A 24029-nucleotide genomic window follows, 5' to 3' on the forward strand; every position below is an offset into this window, starting at 1 on the left:
GTGGCGGGGCCCGAGGAATGCTTCTGAGATGAATTAATGGGTGAATGAGGAACTTCAAAGGGAGTTTAATGACATCTCTCTTAGAAATGAAGATAATGAAAGACCCCGGGGCCTGGGTTCTCTCCCCACTCTGGTCTCGCTGACGTCCCATGGCCAGCACACTGTCATCAGGTCCTAGGGCACGCCGCATCTTCTGTCTCAGCAGGAGCTTGGGGGCCCAGGCTGCAAGGAACCCCACCTGTGTTGAAGGAGAGAGACGCACGTTGGGCCCCCTGGAAACCCCTCAGAGCCCCCACGGTCTCTGGGCCCTGCTGTGTCACTGCACCCTGAAGCCAGAACGTCAGACAAGAACAGGACGGCATGAGCCGGGGCCACCCTCCCACCCTTTCTGCTCAGGCCCCCTGCAGCCGACTGAGACAAGGTGCTAGAAGGACCCTGTGGGCAGCCACAAAAAGAAACCCAAATAAAACTCCAGGACCCTCCCTGGACTCCACGTCCACCCACGAGAAGATTCCAGTCTAAGGAGCAACTTTGAAGGGACAGCTGAATCCCCTAATGTCCAAGCCTGGACACAGCAGTGAGGGTCACGGACTCGTGGAGAGGTGGCTCTCAGGGTCTTTAAATGTAGGCGCTGGCCAGAGCAGAGCCCTGGGCGTAAGAGTACAGCAGGAACAGCAGCGCAGGCGCCAAGGCGCAGAGGTGCACACCAGCGGGGTTCAGGGGCGCGTCCTCCTCCTCAGGGCCCTGTTCTGTTTCCCCAGCGTCATCATACTCCTCCTCCAGGGCCAGGTTCAGGGACACTCTGGGCCCCTCATCTTTCTCCCCCGTGGGAACAACTCCGATGTCCTCATAAACACCCTCCGAGGGCAGACTCCCCAACATTCTGGAACCTGCAAAGGGCATGCCACAGCTTCTAGGACAGGCGCTCTCACAGTCTGGGCCTACCCGCTGCTGGCCCCGTGGGGTGTCTCACGCGTGCCCACCCAGAGCCACGTCCCAGACAGCCGGGGCAGTTGGCCCTACTACACAGATGACATGGGGAATCGGGATACCCCTGGGGCCTTGTCCTCACACCCAGGCACCCCTCAGAAGCGGAGCAGGGCCCAGGGTCCCCTGACCCCAACTACTCCTGGGCCCATGAGTATCACTGAGAAGTTGCCATGCAGCAGGGTTCCAGGTGGGACCTGGCAGAAAGGGCCTGTGATGGGCTGGGGTCTCCAAGTATGCCCCCAACCTCCCTCCCCCACAGTCCTGTGTCACCCGCCCCGGCCACACCCACCTACCCTGGCAGACTCTCCTTCCACGGAACCACTGCACCCCCAGGACCAGGGAGACGATGACCAGGAGGGTGCCCAGGACAAGGCAAAAGGTCATGGGCAGGTTCTCAGCCTTGAGGGCAGTTGGAGGGGTGAGGGGGGCGCCTGTGAGGACAGTGAGAGGCGGGGTCTCCCCTGTGTGTCTGTGCTGCCTGGGGTATTGTGACCTTGGGCCTGGGCCACCTGAACCTTTCAGGGAGGGGGAGGGCACCCAAAGGAGATGGCCCTGGTGCTCCTCCCCCAGAGATGGCCCAGAGGTCACAGGGCTGAAGTCACAGGGCCAGGGTCAGGAGGGAGGGGGGAGACCACAGTGTTCCAGGGTCAAATGCCCCCAATGGGTAAAAGAAAGACCCCGGAGAAGTGGCTGGGCCTGCTGTGCCTCCCCATGGTTCTCTGCCCAGGCTAGCACAGGAGGACAGAGTGGGCGGTCCTGACCCTCCTGACCCTGGCCTGATCAGCCTAAAGAGTGGCTGGCTGCAGCCCTGGCACCCCCCCCCCCGGGAGACTGCCCCTCTGTGCAGAGCCCACGGCAGGGCCCCTCTGGGTCGGGGCCAGACAAGAGGGCGTGACCTGAGCCCTGAGGGAGAGCACACCTACCTGATGCCCATCCCAGTGCTGGTGGCCGAGCCGTGGTCCCCCTGTCACCTGCAGGAGAAATGGGAGGGACTCCCAGGAAGAGAGGCGGCCGCAGCCCTGGGCAGCCCAGACCCTCCACCCAGACCCTCAGGAAGTGTCCCAGCCCCACTCAGCCTGATCCCAGCATGGCATGGGACAGCCGCAGAGGCAGCCAGAAGGACCCAGCACGGGGACGGCCTCAGGGCCATGTTCTGGGTGGGGAGACCCCCTCCCCAGCCCCAGGCAAACCCTCCCACCCACCTGTGCCCCCTCCCCTCCCCACTCACGGGAGCAGTGCACGCCCGCGTCCTCCTTGTGCCCACAGTCTCCGAGTCCCCACGGCTCTGCGGGGCAGTTCCACAGAGACGCCTCGCTGCCCCGGCACCCCACCTCGTCCAGCCACACGGGCCCTGAGCCTGGGCCAAAGGCGGCCCCGGCAAGGGCACCCACAGCTGGGCCACAGCCCAGCTGGCGGCATACCACCTCCGCGTCTGCCAGGTCCCAGGAATCGTCACACACGGTGCCCCAGGAGCCAGCGTGCCAGAGCTCCACGCGGCCCGAGCAGCTGTCCTTGCCTCCACGCACACGCAGCATGCCCTCCCCTGGGAGAGGGGGCTGTGGTCACTGCAGGGCAGGACCGAGGTGAAGAGTGCACAGGGAGGCGGACAGAAGGGTACCTGGGTAGCTGTGGGCAGACGAGCAGTTGGTCTCCCCAGAATCCTGCGTCATTTTCTCTGGCAATCCTATGGGATTAAACAGCGACCATCCCTCTGTAAATGCCCTGAAAGCTTCAGAATGAAGCGTGTGGAGCCTGAGTGACCTCCAGGCCCTAAGTCACGGATCAATGGCAGCCTTGCAGGTGACTTGTCAGAAACCGCCGGAGACCCACCTGCACAGGTGACCCAAGCCTCCTCTCCGTGGGCACAGGAGCGTGGGTGCCATGGTGCCGAGGGGCATTGCCACAGTGTGGAGTTTCTCAGCTTGCGACACTCGATGTTGTCCAGCCAGGAGGTGCCCAAGCCAGTGTGGACAGGCCTGTTCTCTAGCCAGCCCTGCTCCCCACAGCCCAGCTGCTTGCAGATGATGGACAAGGAGATGTCTTTCAGGGCATTACTGCACACGGCGCCCCACGTCCCATTGTAGAACACATCTAGCCACCCAGCACACTGGTGGGTGCCACCTCGCAGCCTCAGGGCCACTGACCCTGGAAGACAAAAGCAGTCGGGCCAGGAGAAATCTCCAAAGGATGACCCCAAAATGAGAGGGTCCCAGCACTAAGATCAATGCTGCTCAGGGGCATCGAACCCAGTGAGCCCCTAGCAAGAACCTTAAATCAGTCATGTGTCCCCGTGGCAACCTCCCACCCCAAGGATGCAGGTAGCGGTTGATCTCAGGTGATCAGATTTAACTGCCAGCTGTAACATCTTAGCAGGTGTCACCTGATTGCCCAGAAATCCACCCTTGGAAATCATTCAAAAAAGAATAATCTTTTGCACAAGATGATCAATTTAGCAGTGATTATAAAAAGTTTTTTTAAAAATCAGCAAAACTAAAAGGCAACTGACAGATGGGAGAAGATATTTGCAAATGACGTATCGGATAAAGGGTTAGTATCCAAAATCTATAAAGAACTTATCAAACTCAACACCCAAAAAACAAGTAATCCAGTGAAGAAGTGGGCAAAAGACATGAATAGACACTTCTCCAAAGAAGACATCCAGATGGCCAACCGACACATGAAAAAATGTTCAACATCACTCGTCATCAGGGAAATACAAATTAAAACCGCAATGAGATACCACCTCACACCTGTCAGAATGGCTAACGTTAACAACTCAGGCAACAACAGATGTTGGCGAGGACGCGAAGAGAGAGGACCTCTTTTGCATTGTTGGTGGCAATGCAAGCTGGTGCAGCCACTCTGGAAAACAGTATGGAGGTTCCTCAAAAAACTAAAAATAGAACTACGCTATCACCCAGCAATTGCGCTAACTAGGCATTTATCCACGGGATACAGGTGTGCTGTTTGAAGGGACACAGGCACCCCCATGTTTCTGGCAGTGCTATCAACAATAGCCAAAGTATGGAAAGAGCCCAAATGTCCATCGATGGATGAACAGATAAAGAAGATGTGGTTTAGGGGTGCCTGGGTGGCTCAGTCGGTTAAGCGTCCAACTTCAGCTCAGGTCATGATCTCACGGCTCGTGGGTTAGAGCCCCGCATCGGGCTCTGTGCTGACAGCTCAGAGACTGGAGCCTGTTTCAGATTCTGTGTCTCCCTCTCTCTCTGCCCCTCCCCTGTTCACACTCTGTCTCTGTCTCAAAACTAAATAAGCATTTTTTAAAAAAAGGTGTGGTATATATATACAATGGAGTATTCCTCGGCAATCAAAAAGAATGAAATCTTGCCATTTGCAACTACGTGGGTGGAACTGGAGGGTATTATGCTAAGTGAAATTAGTCAGAGAAAGACAAAAATCATATGACTTCACTCATATGAGGACTTTAAGAGACAAAACCGATGAACGTAAGGGAAGGGAAACAAAAATAATATAAAAACAGGGAGGGGGACAAAACGTAAGAGACTCATAAATATGGAGAACAAACTGAGGGTTACGGGAGAGGTTGTGGGAGGGGGATAGGCTACATGGGTAAGGGGCAGTAAGGAATCTGCTCCGGAAATCATTGTTGCACTCTATGCTAACTAATTGGATGCAAATTTTAAAAAATAAAAAATAAAAATAAAAGCAAAAAAAAAAGTAACGAGTGCAGAGTTCTATGTTTGGAGACAGCAGCAGCCCCGGCTGGTCAGGGCCCAAGCCCTCAAGCAGAGTAATCTCCACAACAGTGTGACGAAGCAAGGAGACTATAATATCACCAATAATAAAGTATTTGATAGCCCTTTTTTAAAATTTTTTTTCAACGTTTATTTATTTTTGGGACAGAGAGAGACAGAGCATGAACGGGGGAGGGGCAGAGAGAGAGGGAGACACAGAATTGGAAACAGGCTCCAGGCTCCGAGCGAGCCATCAGCCCAGAGCCTGACGTGGGGCTCGAACTCACGGACCGCGAGATGGTGACCTGGCTGAAGTCGGACGCTTAACCGACTGCGCCACCCAGGCGCCCTTGATAGCCCTTTAAAATTATGTTTTGAATGTCTGATATATCAAAAATACCTCCATAGGATAAATGGAGACAGTAAGATATGAATTGCATGTGACAGAGTCATAACCAATTAAAATTTAAATAACCTTTAAAAAACAAAAACACTTGAAGGAAGTACATCCATGACAGATTACCAACATGGCCACAAAGGTCTCCTGCCTGTACCCACAGCCCTAGAAAGGAGTCTGTGTCCCCACCCCCCTGACTCTGGGCTGCCCTGGGACTTCAGCCGACTGACCACATGGCGTAAGAGCGACCCTCACTCCTTCCAGGCCTGGGCTTCCCATGCACCTCGCCTGCTTCTGCTCTCGATTTGGGAACACTGCTTCCATGTTGAATTGTGACAGAAACAGAGCGTCCCCCACCCCTGCCCGCAGCCAGTCCCCAGCAGCAGAGTCCTATCAGTCGGCAAGTGACCAGCAGCCTGAGGGAGCCCATGAGACAAGGCGGAGGAGAACTGCAGGCACAAAGGCCACGTGGAATGTACATCCAAGCACGTAGGACCGGTGTAGACGCTAAGCCAATCAGTGATGTGCACAGTACCTGGAAACTCTCCCAGAATTCATGAGAAAGAGCAGACTCCCCAAAAGATAATGAATAAAAAGGATGGGGAAGAGGTAAAATGATGAGCCCAAGTGTTACTTTAAAAGAAACAGGACCGGGGCGCCTGGGTGGCGCAGTCGGTTAAGCGTCCGACTTCAGCCAGGTCACGATCTCGCGGTCCGTGAGTTCAAGCCCCGCGTCGGGCTCTGGGCTGATGGCTCAGAGCCTGGAGCCTGTTTCCGATTCTGTGTCTCCCTCTCTCTCTGCCCCTCCCCCGTTCATGCTCTGTCTCTCTCTGTCCCAAAAATAAATAAACGTTGAAAAAAAAAGTTAAAAAAAAAAAAAAAGAAACAGGACCATTGAAATGAATGCAATCATCTGAGACACAGTTGAGGGAACGGCTGAAATCACTGAGAAGAAACCACACCCGAACGCTCACCCCCGCCCTGGAGGGGAGCCTGAAGATGCCCCCGGAGGCTGCCCTGTACACACCCCTCCCAGGCTCCCCAGTGACCGCAGAACCCCGTCCCTCAAGAATGGTCACACCCAGACAAGGCCAACGTAAGGAACCTCGGATATGCACAAGCTTTAAAGCAAAGACCCTCCAAACACCACCTTTCCTGCAGCTCACGGAAACACGGGCCAGGAGCTGGGGGGAGAACCCTCCCGCACAAACGTGAGACGAGCCTGTGAGCAGCGGGGAGAGACCCGGCTGTGCCCGGCCCGGCCCGCAGCAGCGTGGCAGCAAGAGGACGGTGCAGTACATGGTGGGGGCCCCATTCGGGAAGGGGTCAGTGGGGTCTGCGGAAGTCCCGTGGAAGCCCACGGAAGGCCTGGGCGCACAAAGACAGTGCACCGCTCGATACCCAGCCGCCCCGAGAAGACGCCCAACTACCCTCACCGACCTGAGCAGACGACGCCGGCGTCCTCCTTGTGCCCGCAGTCCCGCGGGCCCCGGCCCCCTGACGGGCACCGCCACAGCGCAGACTCGTGGCCCCTGCAGCCCAGCTCGGCCATCCAGATGCGCCCCGCCCCGGCACCGAAGGGCGCGGCGCCCAGGGCGCGGAGGGCGCGGCCGCAGCCCAGCTGCCGGCAGACCACCTGGGCGTCCCGCAGGTCCCAGCCGTCGTCACACACGGTGCCCCAGTCGCCCCCGTGCAGCACCTCCACGCGCCCCGCGCAGCGGTGGGGCCCCGCGGCCAGTCGCACCCGCCGGCTCCCTGCGGAGACACCGCGTCAGGGCGGCGGGCCCAGGGGCCGAGGGGCGGGCGGCCCGGGCCTCACTCACCCGAACACACGACGCCCGCGTCCCGCGAGGCCCCCGCGGGCACCAGCGGGGACGCGGACACGTTGCACTGGGTCAGGCGGGTCTCAGTGCCCAGACATAGCGCGCGGCTCAGCCCCACGGGGAGCGCCCCGCGCCCAGGCGCCGGAGCGTCGTACGCCCGGTCGGCCTGTCCGCACCCCAGCTGCCTGCACACCACGCGGGCGCCACGCAGGTCCCACGCGTCGTCCAGGACGCGGCCCCACACCCCGTCCAGGGAGACCTCCACGCGGCCATCGCAGCGGCTCTGTCCGTCCCTCAGCCTCAGGGCGTGGGGGAGACCTGGGGAGACCGGCGGACGAGACAGGGTGTCGGGGGGGAGGAGCCCTGCGCCTGCAAAGGGGAGAGGACCACCCCTCCCCGCAGGACCCCTCCCACTCCCAGCCTCCAGCACCCACCTGAGCAGACGGCGGTGGCTGCGTTTCCCGGGGCACAGGCCCGGGCCCCCAGGGTGGTTACTGGGCAGTTCCATAAGTAGGGCTCTGTCCCCACACAGTGAAACACATCAGGCCAGATGGGAGCGTCCCCGACCCCAAAGTGGCCTCCTCGGGGTGTGGCCACCGCGCTGCCACAGTTGAGCTGGTGGCAGAGGACGGTGGCATCCGCTAAGTCCCAGTGGGCAGCACAGAGGGGTGCCCAGGCCCCCTGCACCTGGAGCTCCACGCGTCCCTCACAGCTGCTGCTGCCGTTAACCAGCTGGAACTCTAAAGAGGGGGCTAGGGGTCAGCGCCTCCCTCACCCGCAGACCCAGCTTGGGGCAGTTTCTTCCGGTTGCACCCAGTGTGGTGACCACAGAGCCAGGCCCTTGCCTCACCAGCCCCCTACCCACCTCAGCCCCCCGCATCCAGATCATGTCTCTCTGCAGATGGGCCTACAGTCTGTGGTACAGCCTTAGCGGGGAACACAGTCCTCTCTTCCCTCCCCCCTCAACCTCCAGAAGCAACACTTCCTAGCCAAGGACACGCACACCCCCAACTGGCCAGAGGGGCCTTCACGAGCCTAGCTTAGAGCCCCCAGGCGGAGTCATTGAGGGAGGCTGGCAGGGAAGGGGGCAAGGCTGAGCCTCAGATCCCACCCTCCCAGCCTCACCTGAGCACCTGAGCCCGGCGTCCTGGTGGTGCCCACACTGGCGCCCAGGCCCCCGAGGGCAGTGGAACAGCAGAGACTCATTGCCTGCACAACGGAAGGCCTCTGTCCACACGAGCCCAGAGCCCTGGCCGAAGTGGGCGCCCCCAGGAGTGGACACAGCAGAACCACACTGCAGCTCCCGGCACACCACATGGGCCGTCGCCCGGTCCAGGTCAGCATCACAGACAGTGCCCCAGGTCAGGCCGCGCCTCACTTCCAGACGCCCAGCACAGGGGTGCTCACCGCCCTCCAGCCGGGCTTCCGTGTGTCCTGGGGGAGACACAAACTCTCAGTTAGGGATAAGTGTTCTCAGGTGAGCAGTTCAGCCACCTCCCTGGACCACAGGAGACTCTGGCCAGGGTAGACCATCCGGGACCAGGCAGTGGGTCTGCAAGTCCTGGGCAGAAACTGATAGCCAGAGACCCATACACCCTGCACCCAGAACAGAGAAGGGGTCCCTGGTCACTTCCCTGAGGTCAGAGGTCAGAGTCACCTCCTACAGGTGCCCACATGTGTGACATAGCCTCTGCCTGCCCAAGGCAGTGGCATCAGGTCCTGTATAGTCTTGGAGGCCAGGTCAAGGCACCTCTCCGGCCACAGAACGCTGCCTTCTTAGGGGCACCAAGGAGGCTGGCCTGTCCGTCTCACGTTAGCCTGCCCTAATTCCCAGAACACAGCCAGAATCTGAGGGTCAATTCGCTTGCCCCTTTGAGACAGGGCTGGGAGGGGGTGACCACCAGCCACCTTGACTCCTACTGGACACACAATAATCAGAGCACAGATGCTGCAGGACAGCCAGGACCCCACGCCCACCCCCACCCCCACCCCCAGGCCCGGGTTCCTGAGCCAGCACACCTCTGCTGGGAGGTAGGCACAGACCTGAGCCCACCACACACCCACCGGCGAACCATCCACCAGCACTTCCCGTGCCCTCTCCTCTAGGCCTCTGTCTGCAACAACCCTGAGCTAGAGAGCATCGGATCTTCCCAGCACAGTGCCTTCCTCCCTGCCTTCCCTTGCCTGCCCAGCCAGCTCGTAGTCCCTCTGGAACAGCAGGCTGCACAGGCATCAAGAGGGGGACACACTGTGAGATGTGAGGACAGAGCGTCCCCCAAGGGTCTGCACCGCCCCCCCCCCCCCGAGCCTGGCTGTGCCCGGCGGGCCTCACCTGAGCAGACCACCTCGGCATCGTGCTGGAAGTCACAGCCCCTGCGCAGGCGGTTGTTGAGTCTACAGTTCCGGATGGTCGGCTCGGTGCCCCGGCACGTCATATACTTCCCAACGACGCCCGCATCCTGGCGGGGAGCCTGAAGTGCAGGCCCACACCCCAGCTCCCGGCAGAACACCGTGGCCTCCTCTTCATGGAGGCCACAGAGGCGATCCACCCCGTTCACATTCCTGATCTCGGGGAGTCCGGAGCAGGGGCTGCGGCCCTTTACCAGCCGGATCTCCCGAAAAGTGCCATCTGAGAAGCACAGGCCCACATTACCGAAGGCGCGGACTCCGCGGGCCCCGTGGTCCCTTGGAACCCATGGCCTGCCCCAGCGACCAGACGTTGCCATCTGGGCAAGCAGCCCCTACCTGGGCCTCCGCCCTGGGCCTGGGTTACAGCCTGAGACCAACCCTGCTCCTTCAAGAGGGTCATTGCTGGCTGAGAGGGCCCTTTCTGGGTGGGAGGTCACAGAGGACCCCTCGCTCAGAGGGATCTATGCCTCGATTAACATTCTGCCGTCATTGTCTTGAAAATCTTGTTGAACGAGGATCCCTGCATTTTCCCTTCAACCTGGGCCCATAAACCATGTCATGGGTCAGCTTCAGAGACAGGATGTTGTAAGGGGGCCTCAGGAGCTCCCTGTCACATAAGTGCCCAGAGACAGCAGAAGACCCTCATGACAGACCTCACAGGGAAAGCATTTGCCTCCTGGTGACTTTTGAAATCATGTTGAGATACCTAATGTTAAATACCTACGGTGGGGGGTGGGGGTGGGGCAGGGACAGGGGTGTCAGGCCCTCAGGCATCTAGAAGACAAGGTCTCTGACCTCCCCCACCCCCGTCTGTTTTCTGCGTCTCCACGTTCCCGCATTGCTGTTTTACTTAGTTGTTCACTGTTTCTCCCGGGACAGTACAGGCTCCATGCAGCAGGACTTTTGTCTGGTTTATTCACAGCTGCATATGGCCAAGCACCTAGAATAGAGCCTTGCGAATAAGCATCTGTTGGGTGAAAGACGAAGGGCCCCTTACAGGGGTGACCGAGTCATGAGAGACTGGAACCAAGACAGGTCAGCATGGTCCGGTGCCCTGGGAGGAGCCCCCCACCTCCGCCACAGAGCCGCCAGACCCTCTCTCCACCCCTCCCCCAGGCCCGCCAGCTTCCTCCCCTCCCCCTCCCCCCAGGCCTACCCACCTCCTCCTCCTCCCCTCCTCCCCAGACCCGCGCTCCTCCTCCCCCTGCACCAGAACCCTCTCTCTGCCCCTCCCCCAGCCTACCAACCTCTTCCTCCTCCCCCAGGCCCGCCCATCTCCTCCTCCTCCTCCCCCTCCCCCCAGACCTGCGCTCCTCCTCCCCTGCACTAGACCCTCTCTCCCCCTCTCCACCAAGCCCTCCTCCCCCTCCTCCCCCAGACTCACCCTCCTCCTCCTCTTCCCCCTCCTGTTCAGACTTACTCGCACACAGAGCGACCACCACCCACTCATGGGGACACTCGGTCTGTGTCCAGGCCCCAAGGCTGCACTCCCAGAGGGAGGGTTCGTCACCCCTGCAGGACACGTTGTGGAGCCAGGGCCGCACCATCTCCCCGGGCAGTGGGACGTACTTGGGGGCTCCCACAGCATGTCCACAGCCCAGCTGCCTGCAGACCACGGATGCCTCTGCCAACGTCCACTCCTGGTTGCACACGTGTCCCCACTGCCCATCGTGTAGGACTAGCACCACTCCGTCACAGGGACTGTGTCTGTACGCCAGCCTCAGTTCTCTTGGTCCACCTACGGAAGAACAGGCCAGCCTCAGAGGGTCCCGGAACCAGTTCGCAGGGTGGAGGGTGAGCCAGCGCCAGCTGGGAGGTAGGAAGACTCCTACGTTTGCCTGGGGCCACTTCCAAGGCCTTGCTGCGAGGCCTCAGCACAAAGCCAGGTCCCCCTACCCCCACCCCCAATACTCACAGTCCAGAAAGGTGATGGGGTGGAGTCACATGGAAACCCTCCCACTGCCCCCACGCAGCCCTGCATCCTCACCTCCACAGACCCCCTTCCCTCCCGCCAGGACCACGGCCTCTGCTCCCCTCCCAAGCCCTCTGAGGCCCCCACGATGTGGGTGACCCTCACCCTCTTGGCAAGGAAGTGCCCTTGTGTTCCGCTGCCTGGAAGCGGGGTGGCTCTGCCAGGCCACCCCTCCCCACCCCCAATCGTTTCTCCAGTGCAGTAGAGGCACCGGGGCCCCTGACTCTCTGTTTCCTGCCTCACCGGCCGGCCACCTGCCCTTCCAGTTACAATCTCTAGGCCAGCCTCCTCAGGTCTCAGGGTCTCAGCAGCTCCCTGGACCTGAACTTGGACCAACAGGACCTCCCACCAGGGCCACGGATGCACTTCCTCAACCATGCCCCTTCTAGGCCCTGCGCCCTGGTTCTCTCTGCACAGCCTCTCCCCATCACAGCCCCTTGGTCCTCACAATCCCATCCACAGCTGGTGCAGAAGAAAGAAGTCTTGCACGCAGTCCCAGCCTGGGCCACCCCAGACCACCTCCAGTGCCCACCCTGAACTCATGTGAGGAGGGGACAGAGCGCAGACTCCCACATATAGGTCCAGAGAAAGGCATGCCCCTCTCACTGCCCCTCTCACCACCCCCTGATGGTCGTCATTCACCGCTGGCATCCTCCCCCACGGCTTCCTCACACCCTGCCGGCCTGTTCTGCAGACGTAAACGTGCACACATATCTGCATCTTTAACACAAAACGGGATCCCCTCCAGCGTTCCCACACCGCTCCCGCCAGACGGCATCACTGCCCACAGATTCCTGCCACCACCAGCACCCGGGATGCCCCTACTGTCCAGCCCTGAGGTCACCCCCTTGCTGGACCTTGGATCGGCCTGCCCAACAGAGTGTTCTTCCATCAGCTTCCAGAACACTGGACACCGACTGCTACCCTCTCCTGTCTCTCTGCCCAACTCACATGCGTGCACGTACTCACACACACATGCACACTCTCACACTCTCTGACACTATCACACACGCATGCACGCACTCACACACTCTCTGACACTATCACACACACATGCACACTCTCACACACTCTGACACTATCACACACACATGCATGCACTCACACATGTGCATGCTCTCATATACTCTCTGACACACTATCACACATATGCATGCATGCACTCACTCTGACACTCACACACACATGCACGCTCTCACACACTCCCTACCACACACACACACACACACAAACACACACACGCATGCTCTCATACCCTCTCTGACACATACTATCACACACTCACCCAGAGGCTCTGTGTTACTGTATGCAGTACCCCCAGGGGTCATTCTGTCACGTCCAGCCTCTCTGTGCTGTTCCACCTGACAGAACCCCTCTCTACAGGCTCCTGCCCGTGATTCTGCCTCTTGTCTTCTAGACCCGGCAGCCCTCACACCCCTGGGCCCCCTCCCCAGGTTGTTGCCACTCCCTGGAACAGTGAGTGAGCTGGGGATCACCCTCAATGCCAGGTGCGGCCAGCTTTCACACTCCCCCACCAGCACCCCAGCCCCAGGGACAGGGGTGGAGCAGCCCCTCTGCTGGACCTATCAGCACCTCATGTCCATCGGGGTCACTGGGACCAGACGCTAGCCATGCCCCCTCATTCCATCCAGGCTCTGACCCAGCCCCGCACCCTGGGTTCACCCTGGAGTTAGGCTCAGTCAGTGTTGGAACAAGAGTCTCTGTGGGTACACACTTTGGAGCCCACATGCCCTCCTGCCTTCCTGTGGACGACCCATCCACGTCCAAGCTGAGAAAGAGCCAGAAAGACATCTGGTCACAGCAGGAGATCCCCATACCCCAGGGTCTCAGCTTCTACAGAACCACCGCCTCCAGAAGCCTCCATAGATGAAGGAAGGAGAAACTTACCAACAGGGACTGCACTGAGAGTGAGGAGAAGGGTCCCCAGTCCCAAGGCCCAGACAGCTGCCTTCATGGCACTGTGACCCCCCAGGGCTCAACCAGTTCCTGCTTTTCAACTAGGACAAGAGCAGAGATTTCAGTTCAGAGTGAAATATGCAGAAATAGGAGTCACCAATGGCCTCCAGGAACCAGTGGAGACAGCAAGGGCCTTTCCAGAGCATATCAGGGGCCTCAGAAGCCCTGAGCACATGAGCAAGGGCCCCAGGCTGTGGGTTTCCTCTCACACTGATAACTGCTGACAGACCAGGTTCACTCAGACCCAAAGTCAAGCAGGTAGTCCAATCTTACCACAACCGCAGCCGCAAAGCTCTGTGTGCCTCTGCCTTCCACCCAAGCCCAGTGGCTCTGGCTCCCCACCACAGATAGTGACACAGTGACAACCAACTTCTGGGGACCAGCAAGGACTGAGTGGGAGCCCCACAGCACCAGGAGAATGAGACAGGCCAGGATAGCCTCACAAAGCCCCTAAAAACTGAACTGTCATTGGAACCAAAGCCACAAAAGGCCAGAACCTACACCCTGAGCTCAAACAGGTGGCTACCTGCCAACCTGGAAAAGTCTCCTAACATCACAACCAAAATTGTCCAAAACACAAGCGAAAATCACTCATCATTTGAAAACATCACACTCAGTGAAAGTTGTCAGACACAGAACACCACCTGTATGACTCCACTGATATGAAATGTCCTGACGAGGCAAATCCACAGACAGAGACAGTGGCTGGATGGCTGCCAGGGGCTGGAAGAAGGAGAAAATGGAAATGACTGCTGCTATATATATGGGGTTTCCTTGGGGGAGATGAAGATGCTCTGAAATCAACTAGTGGTGATTGCTGCATAATTCTGAGTATGCTAGAAACTACTGGATTATACACTTTTTTCTAAAATTTTGTAATGTTTATTTATTTTTGAGAGAGAGAGAGAGAATGACAGAGTAAAGGGTAGGGGCAGAGAGAGAGGGAGACACAGAATCTGAAGCAGGCTCCAGGCTCCAAGCTGTCAACACAGAGCCTGACGCAGGGCTCGAACTCACAAACTGCGAGATCATGACCTGAGCCAAAGTTGAACTCTCAACTGACTTAGCCACCCAGGCGCCCCTAAAATTGTTACTTTTTAAAGAACCAAGTGGAGATTATAGAACTGAAAATACAGTAACTGAAGTTGCTTTAAAAAATCACCAAATGATCTCAAGAGTAGAATGGAAATGACAGAGGACAGCATCAGTCAACCTGAAGACAAATAGAATTTACCTAATGTAAACAAAAGAGAGAAAACAGACAACAATAATATAGCCTCAGAGACCTCTGGGACAATAACAAAAGATCCATTATTTCTATCAATGGAGATCTGAGAAGTAGGGGAGAGAGGAAAGAATATGAAGAAACAATGGCTGAAAACTTCCCAACACATAAACTTACAGATTCAGGAAGCTGACTAAACTCCAAACAAGATAAATCCAAAGAAATTCACACCAAAACACATCATAATTAACATTTTGAAAACTAAAGATTAAAACAATCCTAAAACCAGTTAAAGAAAAATGATACATCATCTACAGAGAAAAACCAATTAGAATGACAGCAAATTTCTCCTCTGAAATGGAGACCAGTAGGGAGTGGACCAGTTTTTAAGTGCTGAAACAGAGGATGTGTCAAGCCTGAATTCTACGTGTGTGATACTATCCTGCAGAAATTAAGGGGAAGTAAAGGCATGCTCAAGTGAAGGAAAACTAAAAGAACTTCTTGCTAGCAGACATATTATTACGTGATAGTTAAAGAAAACTCTCCAAACAGAAAGAAAATGATAACAAAAAGATGGGGCTTTCAGAAAGGAAAGAAGAACAATGAAATGGATAAAAGTAGAAGTGACTATAATAGACCATCCTTCACTTTGTGAGTTTCTTCAATCACATTTTACGTTATGACACTACCAGAAGTAGTGCTCAGGGAATACAGAGGAAATACTTAGCACAATTATGTGTTTAAATTGGGAGGGTAAAAAACAAAATTTAAGTAAGGTTTCCATATTTCACCTGAAGTGGTAAAATGTCAACACCAGGAGGCTGTTATAAGTCCCGTACAAGGCAACCAATAATAAAATTATACAAAATACAAAAATATTATAAATACATCAAAATAGAAGTCTAAAAAATGTTCACATAACTCACAAGGAGACAAGAGAAAAAGAAACATGTACATGAGAAACAAGGGAACAAATAGAAAATAAAAAGCAAGTGGCAGATATAAGCCCCAACACATCAGTAATAATTTAAATGTAAAGGTTCTAACCACACAAATTAAAAGACAGATGTTGGCAGAGAAAATTTTTAAAAATTATCCAAATGTGTGCCGATTCAAGAAAAAAACATTTCATGTGAACATTAAACCAAAAAAAGCAGAAGTGGCTATATCGATATCAGACAAAATTTTCAGATAAAAGGAAATTACTAGGAAGAATGGGGGACATTACATAATGAAAAAAGACAAATCCACAATTCTTGGGCACTTCAAGATGCCATTCACAGCAATCAACAGAAACTCAGCAAGGTCTGAAAGAATGGAACAGCAACCAACAGGATCACAGAGCACTTCCTACAACAAAGTCGAAGACACATTTGTTTCATGCACACATGGTACATTCAACAAAACTGACTGTATCCTAATAGAAAAAAACAAGAACTCAATAACAGAGAGACAATGGAAAAATCTGCAAACACTTGAAAATTAAACACACTTCTAAAAAAGCCATGGCTTAATGATGAAGTCTCAAATGAAATTTTGAAAATACTAAAAAGTGAATTAAAAATGAAAATAACATATCAGAATTTATGGGATGCCGCTAAAGTAATGGTGAGAGGGAAATTTATAGTGTTTGATACTTACGTGAGAGGAAAGATCTCAAATCCATAATCTAAATTGCTATCTCAAAAATCTAGAGAAAAAGTGAAAGGAAGGAAAGGAATAAAGGAAGGAGTAAGGAGGGAAACAATAAAGATAAAACCAGAAATCAATGAAGTTAAAAACAGGAAAATAATAGCAAAACATTAGTGAAACAAAAAGCTGGGTTTTTGAAAAAAATAAAAATAAAATTAACACACTTCTAACAAGTTTGACAAAGATCAAAAAAGACCCAAATCAATACCTGGAATAGAAAAGGTGATAACCCAGGGTGCCTGGGTAGCTCAGTCGGTTGAGCAGCTGACTCTTGACTTTGGCTCAGGTCGTGATCTTACCATTCATGAGATTGAGCCCCATGCCAGGCTCTGTGCTGACAATGTGGAGCCTGCTCGAGATTCTCTCTCTCCCTCTCTCTCTCTCTCACTCTTTCTCTGCCCCTCCACTGCTCACGCTCTGTCTCTCTCTGTCTCTCAAAAATAAATAAAAATGTTTTAAAAAATTTTTTAAAGAAAAGAAAAGAAAATGGGTGTGTGCAGGCATTTCAGCAAAGAGGACATACAGATGTGTCATACGAGGACATGAAAGGATGCTCACCTCCATTAGCCATTAAGTGACTGCAGACAAAAAAGCACAATAAGGTATCACTACAGAACTACCAGAAAGACTTTTTAAAAAATTAGTGATAATACCAAATGCTGGCAAGAAGTCAAGAAACTAAATCACTCATGCATCACTGGTGGGGAGGTGAACAGTGCAGCCACGGCCGCCCTGTGGAATAATTCAGTTCTTTTTAACCCTCAGACTAGACTTGCCCACACGACTCAGCGACCGCACAGTTGGGCATTGACCCCAGAGCAGTGAAAACTTCCCTTCATGCAGAAACGTTTACTCTGGCGCTTACAGTGGCTTTATTCATGGTAGCCAGAAACTGGAAATTACTTAGGTGCCTTTCCGTGGCTCAACGGTTAACAAATCGTGGTGCATTCATACATGGAACATTGCTCGGCAGTAAGAAGGACCAAGGTATTGATACACATGACGACTTGGGTGAACCTGAAGGAAATTATGCTGAATGAAAACAGCAATCTGAAAGGGACACATATCGCATGATCCCGTGTATACGATATTTCTGAAATAACAGTAGACACAAAGAACAGGTTAGCAGGGTTAGGTATGTCGGGGTAGAGGGGTGTGAATGTAAGGCGGCAGCCCCAGGGAGTTCACGTCATTGCTGTGGTGGTCACCTGAAGCTACACGTGTGGTAAAATTGTGAGTTCCACGGACGCACGAATGAGCACATGCACAACCGGCAAAACTTGAGAAAGCTCCCTGGATTGTTCCAAAGTGTATTTCCTGGATTGTGTACAGTTTGGGACTATTATAAATAAACCGGTTAAGAACGTTCTTGTACAAGCCTTTTGGTGGATGTATATTCTGATTTCTCTTAAGTAAATACTGAGGAGCACAGTGGGGGGTGTGTAAATGAAAGGCCGGAACTGTTTCCAAAGTGGTTGTGCTCTTTGGGGCTTCAGGTCCTCCACATCCTCTGCACTACATAAATTTCCAGGAAATGCAAACTAACCTGCGGTGACAGAAAGCAGGTCAGTGGTCGCCTGGAGAGGTAGGTACGGGGAGGGGCAGGAAGGGGGAAAGTTTTGGGGGTGATGAAAATGCACATTCTGTTGGTTGTGGGAATGGTTTCATGGAGATATAGATATGTATATGTCGAAGCTAATCAAATTGTTCACTTCAAATATGTGCTATTTAATGTATGTCAATTGTCCCTCAATAGTCCTGTTCTCAAGGAAAGATTATCCTCCCACAAAGAAAACCCTGGGCCCAGAACCAATAAAATCAGTGATGTGTACAAAGCATACCAGCGGTGCCCACGATGGCCTTCTTCCAGGAGTGCCAAGTTGGTTTGGCATTAGGAAATCCATCATTGTCACTTGTCACACTGAAATACTAAGGGGGAAAAATCATATTATCATCTTAAAAGAGGCAAAAAGTTTTATATTAAAAAAAAACATTTACTACAATAAGTACTTTGCAAACTAGAAATAGCAGGGAACTCCCTTAATCTGATAACAAGGATCATGGAAACACGCCACAGCAAGTGTCCGGCTCTCTGAGGCCGGAGACACCACAGGACAGCCCTCCCCATCTTGTCCCTCCCCATCTTGTCCCTCCCCACCTTGTCCCTCCCCACCTTGTCCCTCCCCACCTTATCCCTCCCCACCTTGTCCGCCTCTGCTCTGCCCTGGGGGCTCTCATGGTGCAGTCAGTTAGGAGAAGGAAGTTGTAAGACAGGATGGGAGGATGAAGCCCTCTTACCCACATACAATGCCACCGGGAATATAGGGAATCCAGAAGAATCTGCAGAGAAGTTAGAATTCATGACAAAGTTTACTTAGCAAGCTCACTGGACACAGTTAATAAACAAAAAGCCGTTATCTTTCTACATAAAAGCAGCAAACAGAAAATGAATTCTTTTAAGTAGCTACCACTTATAAAAGCAACAAAAATATTAAACATCTAGGAATTACTCTAATGAAAGATGTGGAAAACCTTTACACAGACAACTGAGACATCACAGCAAAGTTTAAATAAGAATGGAAATACGCCAAGTTTATGAGTCAGAAAAGTTTATCTTCATATTTAATGTTTATTTCTTTATTTTGAGAGAGAGAGAGAGAGAGAGAGAGAGAAAGAATGAGCAGGGGAAGGGCAGAGACAGAGAGAATCCCAAGCAGACTCCACACTATCATCACAGAGCCCTTCATGAAACTCGATCCCATGAGCCAAGATCATGACCTGAGCCGAAACCAAGAGTCAGAAGCTTAACCAACTGAACCACCCAGGCGCCCAGAAGACTCAATCTTGCAAAGACAGGAAAAAAAATCCCCCAAATTAACTGCTGAAGGAGGGATCCCGGACCTAACAAAATGATTCTAGAATCGACATGGAATCCCGAATGGGCAGGCATCGCTGTCAAACCCACGAGCAGCAGAATTGTGCATCCCCGTCTGGATTAGCAGTAACGCAGTTGTGGGGTCTCCATTGCTTGTTGCCCAGCCAGTGTGGACGGAGGCAGACAGCAGGGTTAGGAGGGGATTCTCTGCTTCTTGAAGGCCAGTGACAGGAGGGGCGGCCTGCTGCCCAGCTGACAGGGACACTAGAGCCGAGGAGAAGGTAGATGAGGACAGGCAGGTGCTGCTACCAAGGGGCAGAGGGTGTAGTCTGAGGGCTGGGGCTTCCTCCCCTTTCGCTTCTCAGACAGGAGGCTGGAGCCTGTGTCCATGCTGACGTTAGAAGGCAGACCCAGCAGCAAAAGCCAGGGGAGGGCCCTTAGGGGTTGGGGGCCAGGTGCAGAGCTCAGCACAGCCGGGAGCAGGAAAGCCCCCAGGATGTGTGTGCGTAAAGATAAGGTGTCTGAAGCAGGATGTCAGAGTCCCTGCCCCTTGGCTTGTTTTCTGAGAAGGGGTGGGGTGGGGGCCAGAGTTTAGGACACTTGCTTGGGGAAGGCAGGGATGGGGGGCGGGGGGGCGGGGGGGAGGCTGCCAGAGATCTTGCTGCAGGGGGAAGGGGTGAGCACTGAGGCTGGGGAGGGGGTGGTGGGCCCGAGGTGGGACTAAGGTGCTGGGGCAGTGATGTGAGAAACAGGCAGAACCTTCATCTACACGGCTCGGATCCAGAGGTGAGGTTCTGGGCCATGGGAAGCCAGGGGTGTCTGTGGGAAGGGGCTGAGCGGGCACAGGGAAACAGGAGGCCGGGAGCTGTGAGTGGGGAGGGCTGTCTGTGGATGCTGGGGTCCCCAGAAGAAAACTCCTCCCAGCCACCAGAGTCTGCAACAAACCAGCAAGAAACCAGCAGCCCTACAGCCCAAGACACCCGCAGAGAGACCCCCGACCCCACTGCCGGAGACAGGCCAGGCTCCCGGGAGGGTGCAGGGGTGCTGGGATTTGCACCAGGGCAGGAAGCCCCAAGCAGGCCAGGGCGAGGGCGAGGACACTCACACGGGTCACAGAGCTTCCTGTCTGGAAGGCTCCAGCCACCTCTCTGCAAAGCTGCCTGGTGGCACAGGTGGAGCCCAGGGCGCCATGGTCAGCCCGGCCTCAAGGCCCAGCAGGGAAGATGGCATAGGGGCCGAGAGTGTGGACACGTGGACCAGTATCCGAGCGTCCTCTCTTGGCCACTCGCGCTGGCCACGCTCTTGTCGCATCGCACTGCACCTGAAGGGCCTCGTCCAGCGCGAGTGAGAGTTAGCCTACAGCAACGGAACAGCCGCCAGCCAGCCCTGCTCCCGCACCCTCCTTGGCCCTCGGCCGGCACCCCGGCGGACCCCAAGCGCCCACCTCCGGGAGGTTCCGCGAGGTTCCGGACTCACATGTCCACGCCCCCACCTAACTTCCCCTCATCCTAAATCTGCACACGGAAAACTTCCTCCCGCCCCCCCCCCCGAAGACTCTAAAAGCCACCGATCCCACATCCTTGGGCCCTCGCTCCTGCGCCCCATGCCGGATCCACCAGCAAACCCAGCGACGCCCTGCGCCACCACGGTGATCGCGAGCTCGGACTGCAGCCTGCACCCCATCTGGACCCCGCCAGTCTGCCCCCCCTCCCCGGCAGCCCTGCTCTGCCCAGAACCTGGCCCGTCTCTGGGGCACCGCCAGGCCGCACCCACTCCCCAGCTCTGAGTCCAGGCCTGTCCAGCCACACCCAGCACACAGAAATCACCCCATTCCCCACCCGGCAGCCCACGCCACCCCCGCGGTCCGCAGCATTCTGGACAAGCTATAACTGCACCCCAGACCTCCTCCGTGACCCCGCTGGCGGGAGCGCTCTTCCCCAATCCCGCTTGTGGGTTCCCTGCAGCACCAGAGCGCCACACACAGGAGCTTGTCTGCTCAGTGTCGTATCTGGAGTCCAGGGCCCTGCTGAGACGCTGTAGGAGCCGGCAGACTTTGCTGAGAACACGTGACTTCTTTAAAATGACTTAGGGGCCCAGGGACACAAGGCCAACCCATGCCGCCCTGGGCCACCAGAGAGGCAGCTCCAGAGATCTGGGTTCCACTGAGGCACGGACCCCAGGCCCAGCAGACAGCAGGTCCCTTGCCCACCTCTAAGGGGCCGGTCTGCCGTCCCCTGTGGCCTGTGGGGACCCTTCTCTGACTGAGTACAGAGACTGACAGGACAGTGTGGGCAGACCTTGGACCCCATGTGGCAGGGAAGGGCTGTAGCCCAGTGCGGGGTCCTGGACACCTTCCTCTCACCTCCACCTCTGTGGGAGAGAGGGACACACCTCCGCCCCACAGCTGTGTCACAGCTGACAAGGGGGCGTCTCTGACCACCTCATGTGACCCTCACAGTGACCAGCTGGAGAGCAGGGAGGTGGGTGACCATGAGGCAGCAGGGAGCCCATTCAGGAGAGCGGGGTCTGGGACCAGCCTGGGCCTGCTCGTCACCCACAGTTCTGGCGGGGTGGGGGCAGAGACTTCCGGGCCCCTCTGCTGCACTGAGCTGTTGCTGGTTGGACGAGAGTGACCCCCATACCCACACCCCACCCCCATCAGGTCACAGCTGCCCTGTGCCCACAAGGAAACCAGGGAGGCCATCTGGCCTCTGATTCTGGCCACTTTGGCTGACAAAGCTGCTCCCAGGGGGTGTGGGTCCCTGAGCAGAGGCTCAAGGGTTTCCCAAGAGGAGCCGTTGGTGTCTTGGGCACCAGCCCCTGGGACAGCGGAGAGGGACGGAGCCTTGCCAGTCTGCCCAGTTCCTGCTCTGCCTGTCTCTCCTGTGAGACCTTCTCCAGTGAGCAGATGGTGAGCGAGGGCTGAGGTAAGCTTTCTGTCTTCCGCTCGGTTATGCTTTAGAAAGACACTCGTTCGTGGTCTGGGGGGCCTGGGGGTGCTCAGCTCCTGGGCTGCCCAGGCTCTCCCCATGCAGAGGGGATGTTCCCAACGGCCGCGAACCGGGGGTCCCCCATACTTTCCCCCCACACCTGACTCTTGGTCCTGTGAAATGCAGACAGCAGGGGAGGCACCAGTGGCCGCCTCGGACTTGAGGTCTCTTTGTCTTTTTCATTGTGAGGAGGGGTCTTTGCAGCGGCTCATCTCGTTTCGTGTCTTCCAAGCTCTCTCCTGGACCTACATGCTCACGGGGTATGTGACATCCCTGGGAGGGGGAGACGCACGGGGCCGGCACCCAGTGCCACATTCAGCTGAGAGCAGGACACAGCCCTGTCAGAGCCCTCTGTCACCTCTCATGCCGAGCCCCCTCTCAGCACTCAAGGACCAGGTAGGAACCCGCTTTTGCTGAGTCCCTGGCTGGAACAGCACCGAGTCCTGAGGAGAGCCAGAGAACTGAGAGACCCTCCCCTCCACCCGTGAGGAGCTGGGGCGGCGGGTTGAGAGCAGAGGGCGGGCGGGGCTGGGATTCCAAACCCGATCTCCCACCTAAAACCAGCAGTCTCCACACAGGTGAGAGCTGAAAGGTGCACGTGTCCGTGTGCAGTGCATCCCTGAATGTGCACAGGCATGTGCACCTGTGTCTGTGTGTGCTCCTGTGTGAGCCCCCGCTCGTGAGTTTGTGTGTGCCCAGGCATGCGATGAAGGCAACAAACTGAGCAGTCTGTCTCGAACCAGTGTCTCTGAGGGCCAGGTGTCTGTGGTCTGGGGGTTTATCCCTGTGTCCGTGTGTGTTTCTGTGGCACAGCGTATGGCTCCTGAGGCTTAGGCCGTGGGGGGTGGGGGCCAGCACCTGTCTCCTGGGCAGGACCGGGTCTATAGGGGCATCTGTGTGTCTAAGGCATGGGCACCGAGGTCTGTGTGCCGGATCTGGATCCGCTGGGGGGCGTCTGCTGGGGGTCCAGCTGGCAGGACCCTGGTGTCTGCATGAACACCTGCGTCAGGGGCCTCTCGTGGGGCGTGCAGGACTTTGACTCAGGGAGGCTGGGTGCCTGAGCGAATCTGTTTGGGGGAGGACACGTGTGATTCCGCACCCATGTGAAGTTTGGGGAGCACACATGGAGCATCACGGTGGGGCCTGGGGACTCACCGTGTGTCCTCTCCTGTCTGTGTGACGAGAACTTGGGGCCCCTAATGAAGCACCAGTCTCCCATCCCGTCGGCTAAGCCGACGGCTTTGCTCCCTCTTTCACACAGACAAACAGGCTCCGGATGAGAGAGACATCGATTCCAAGTCCAACAGCTGATCAGTGGCAGGTCTGAGCAGACACTCCTGGAGTCACCAGGGGCCACAGTGGGGGAGAGATAGAGCCCCAGCTACGGGGGAGCTGACCAGGCCCACTGAGATCTGGCCAGGCCGCCTCCTGCTGCATAGGCATCGCTGCCCACCCGGGCCACCAAGCCCACCCGAGTGAACGCAGCAGATGTGCAGGCTTTCTGTGGTCCTCAGAGCTGGTGTATCCCCACCCCCTCGTGGCGTTCTGGGGCCAGGACAGCCCAGCAAGGGTCTTGCTCTGACCCCATGGGACAACCGAGGCAGAGAGGGTGGCTATCCCATCCTAGGCACAGGTGTCTCCGGGAGGGTGGGGTTTCAACTGGAGCCACCCATCCCAGAGCCACACCTTAGAGCTCTGGGATCTGCTGCCTGGGATCTGGGGCAGCATGCAGGGGAGAGAGGCAAAGGGCCTGTGGTCACTCAAGGGCACAGGCCAGGAGGAGCCCTGGGGAGTTCTGGGGTTCCGGGAAGAGGCAGGAAGCCGAGAAGAGCTGACACCTGGGCTGGGGGCAGCCCACCCTACCAGGTGCTGGGCTCAAGGGCCTCCCCAGAAGGGGCATCTACTCCATCAGGGCAGGAGGACCGCCCTCCACACCCCGCTCGGCCCCAAGCTCAGGTCCGAG

At 55.9% G+C, this 24029-nt stretch overlaps 1 protein-coding gene across 4 annotated transcripts; it reads right to left on the reverse strand.

The window, feature by feature from the left end:
• Positions 1-49: 49 nt before the first annotated feature.
• Positions 50-20310, reverse strand: LOC115527487 (scavenger receptor cysteine-rich domain-containing protein SCART1-like). Of its 4 annotated transcripts, none has more exons than XM_030335158.1 (16): positions 20182-20310; positions 18500-18541; positions 18043-18130; positions 10756-11073; positions 9259-9555; positions 8052-8360; positions 7361-7666; positions 6927-7244; positions 6544-6858; positions 2821-3135; positions 2609-2674; positions 2219-2533; positions 1914-1961; positions 1284-1421; positions 708-890; positions 50-238 (listed from the first exon to the last, which is right to left on the reverse strand). In XM_030335158.1, exons 2-16 carry the CDS (start codon positions 18503-18505, stop codon positions 168-170), a joined length of 3093 nt encoding a protein of 1030 aa, XP_030191018.1. In that variant the 5' UTR covers positions 18506-18541; positions 20182-20310; the 3' UTR covers positions 50-167. The 4 variants fall into 4 exon arrangements, with proteins under 4 accessions (XP_030191018.1, XP_030191017.1, XP_030191020.1 ...); XM_030335157.1 differs by having other exon boundaries at positions 18034-18130; XM_030335160.1 differs by having other exon boundaries at positions 18034-18130; positions 18405-18541; positions 20182-20309.
• Between the last annotated feature and the right edge of the window lie 3719 nt (positions 20311-24029).

The sequence above is a fragment of the Lynx canadensis genome, chromosome D2, assembly GCF_007474595.2.
Source record: "Lynx canadensis isolate LIC74 chromosome D2, mLynCan4.pri.v2, whole genome shotgun sequence".
In the NCBI taxonomy this organism is placed as follows: domain Eukaryota; kingdom Metazoa; phylum Chordata; class Mammalia; order Carnivora; family Felidae; genus Lynx; species Lynx canadensis.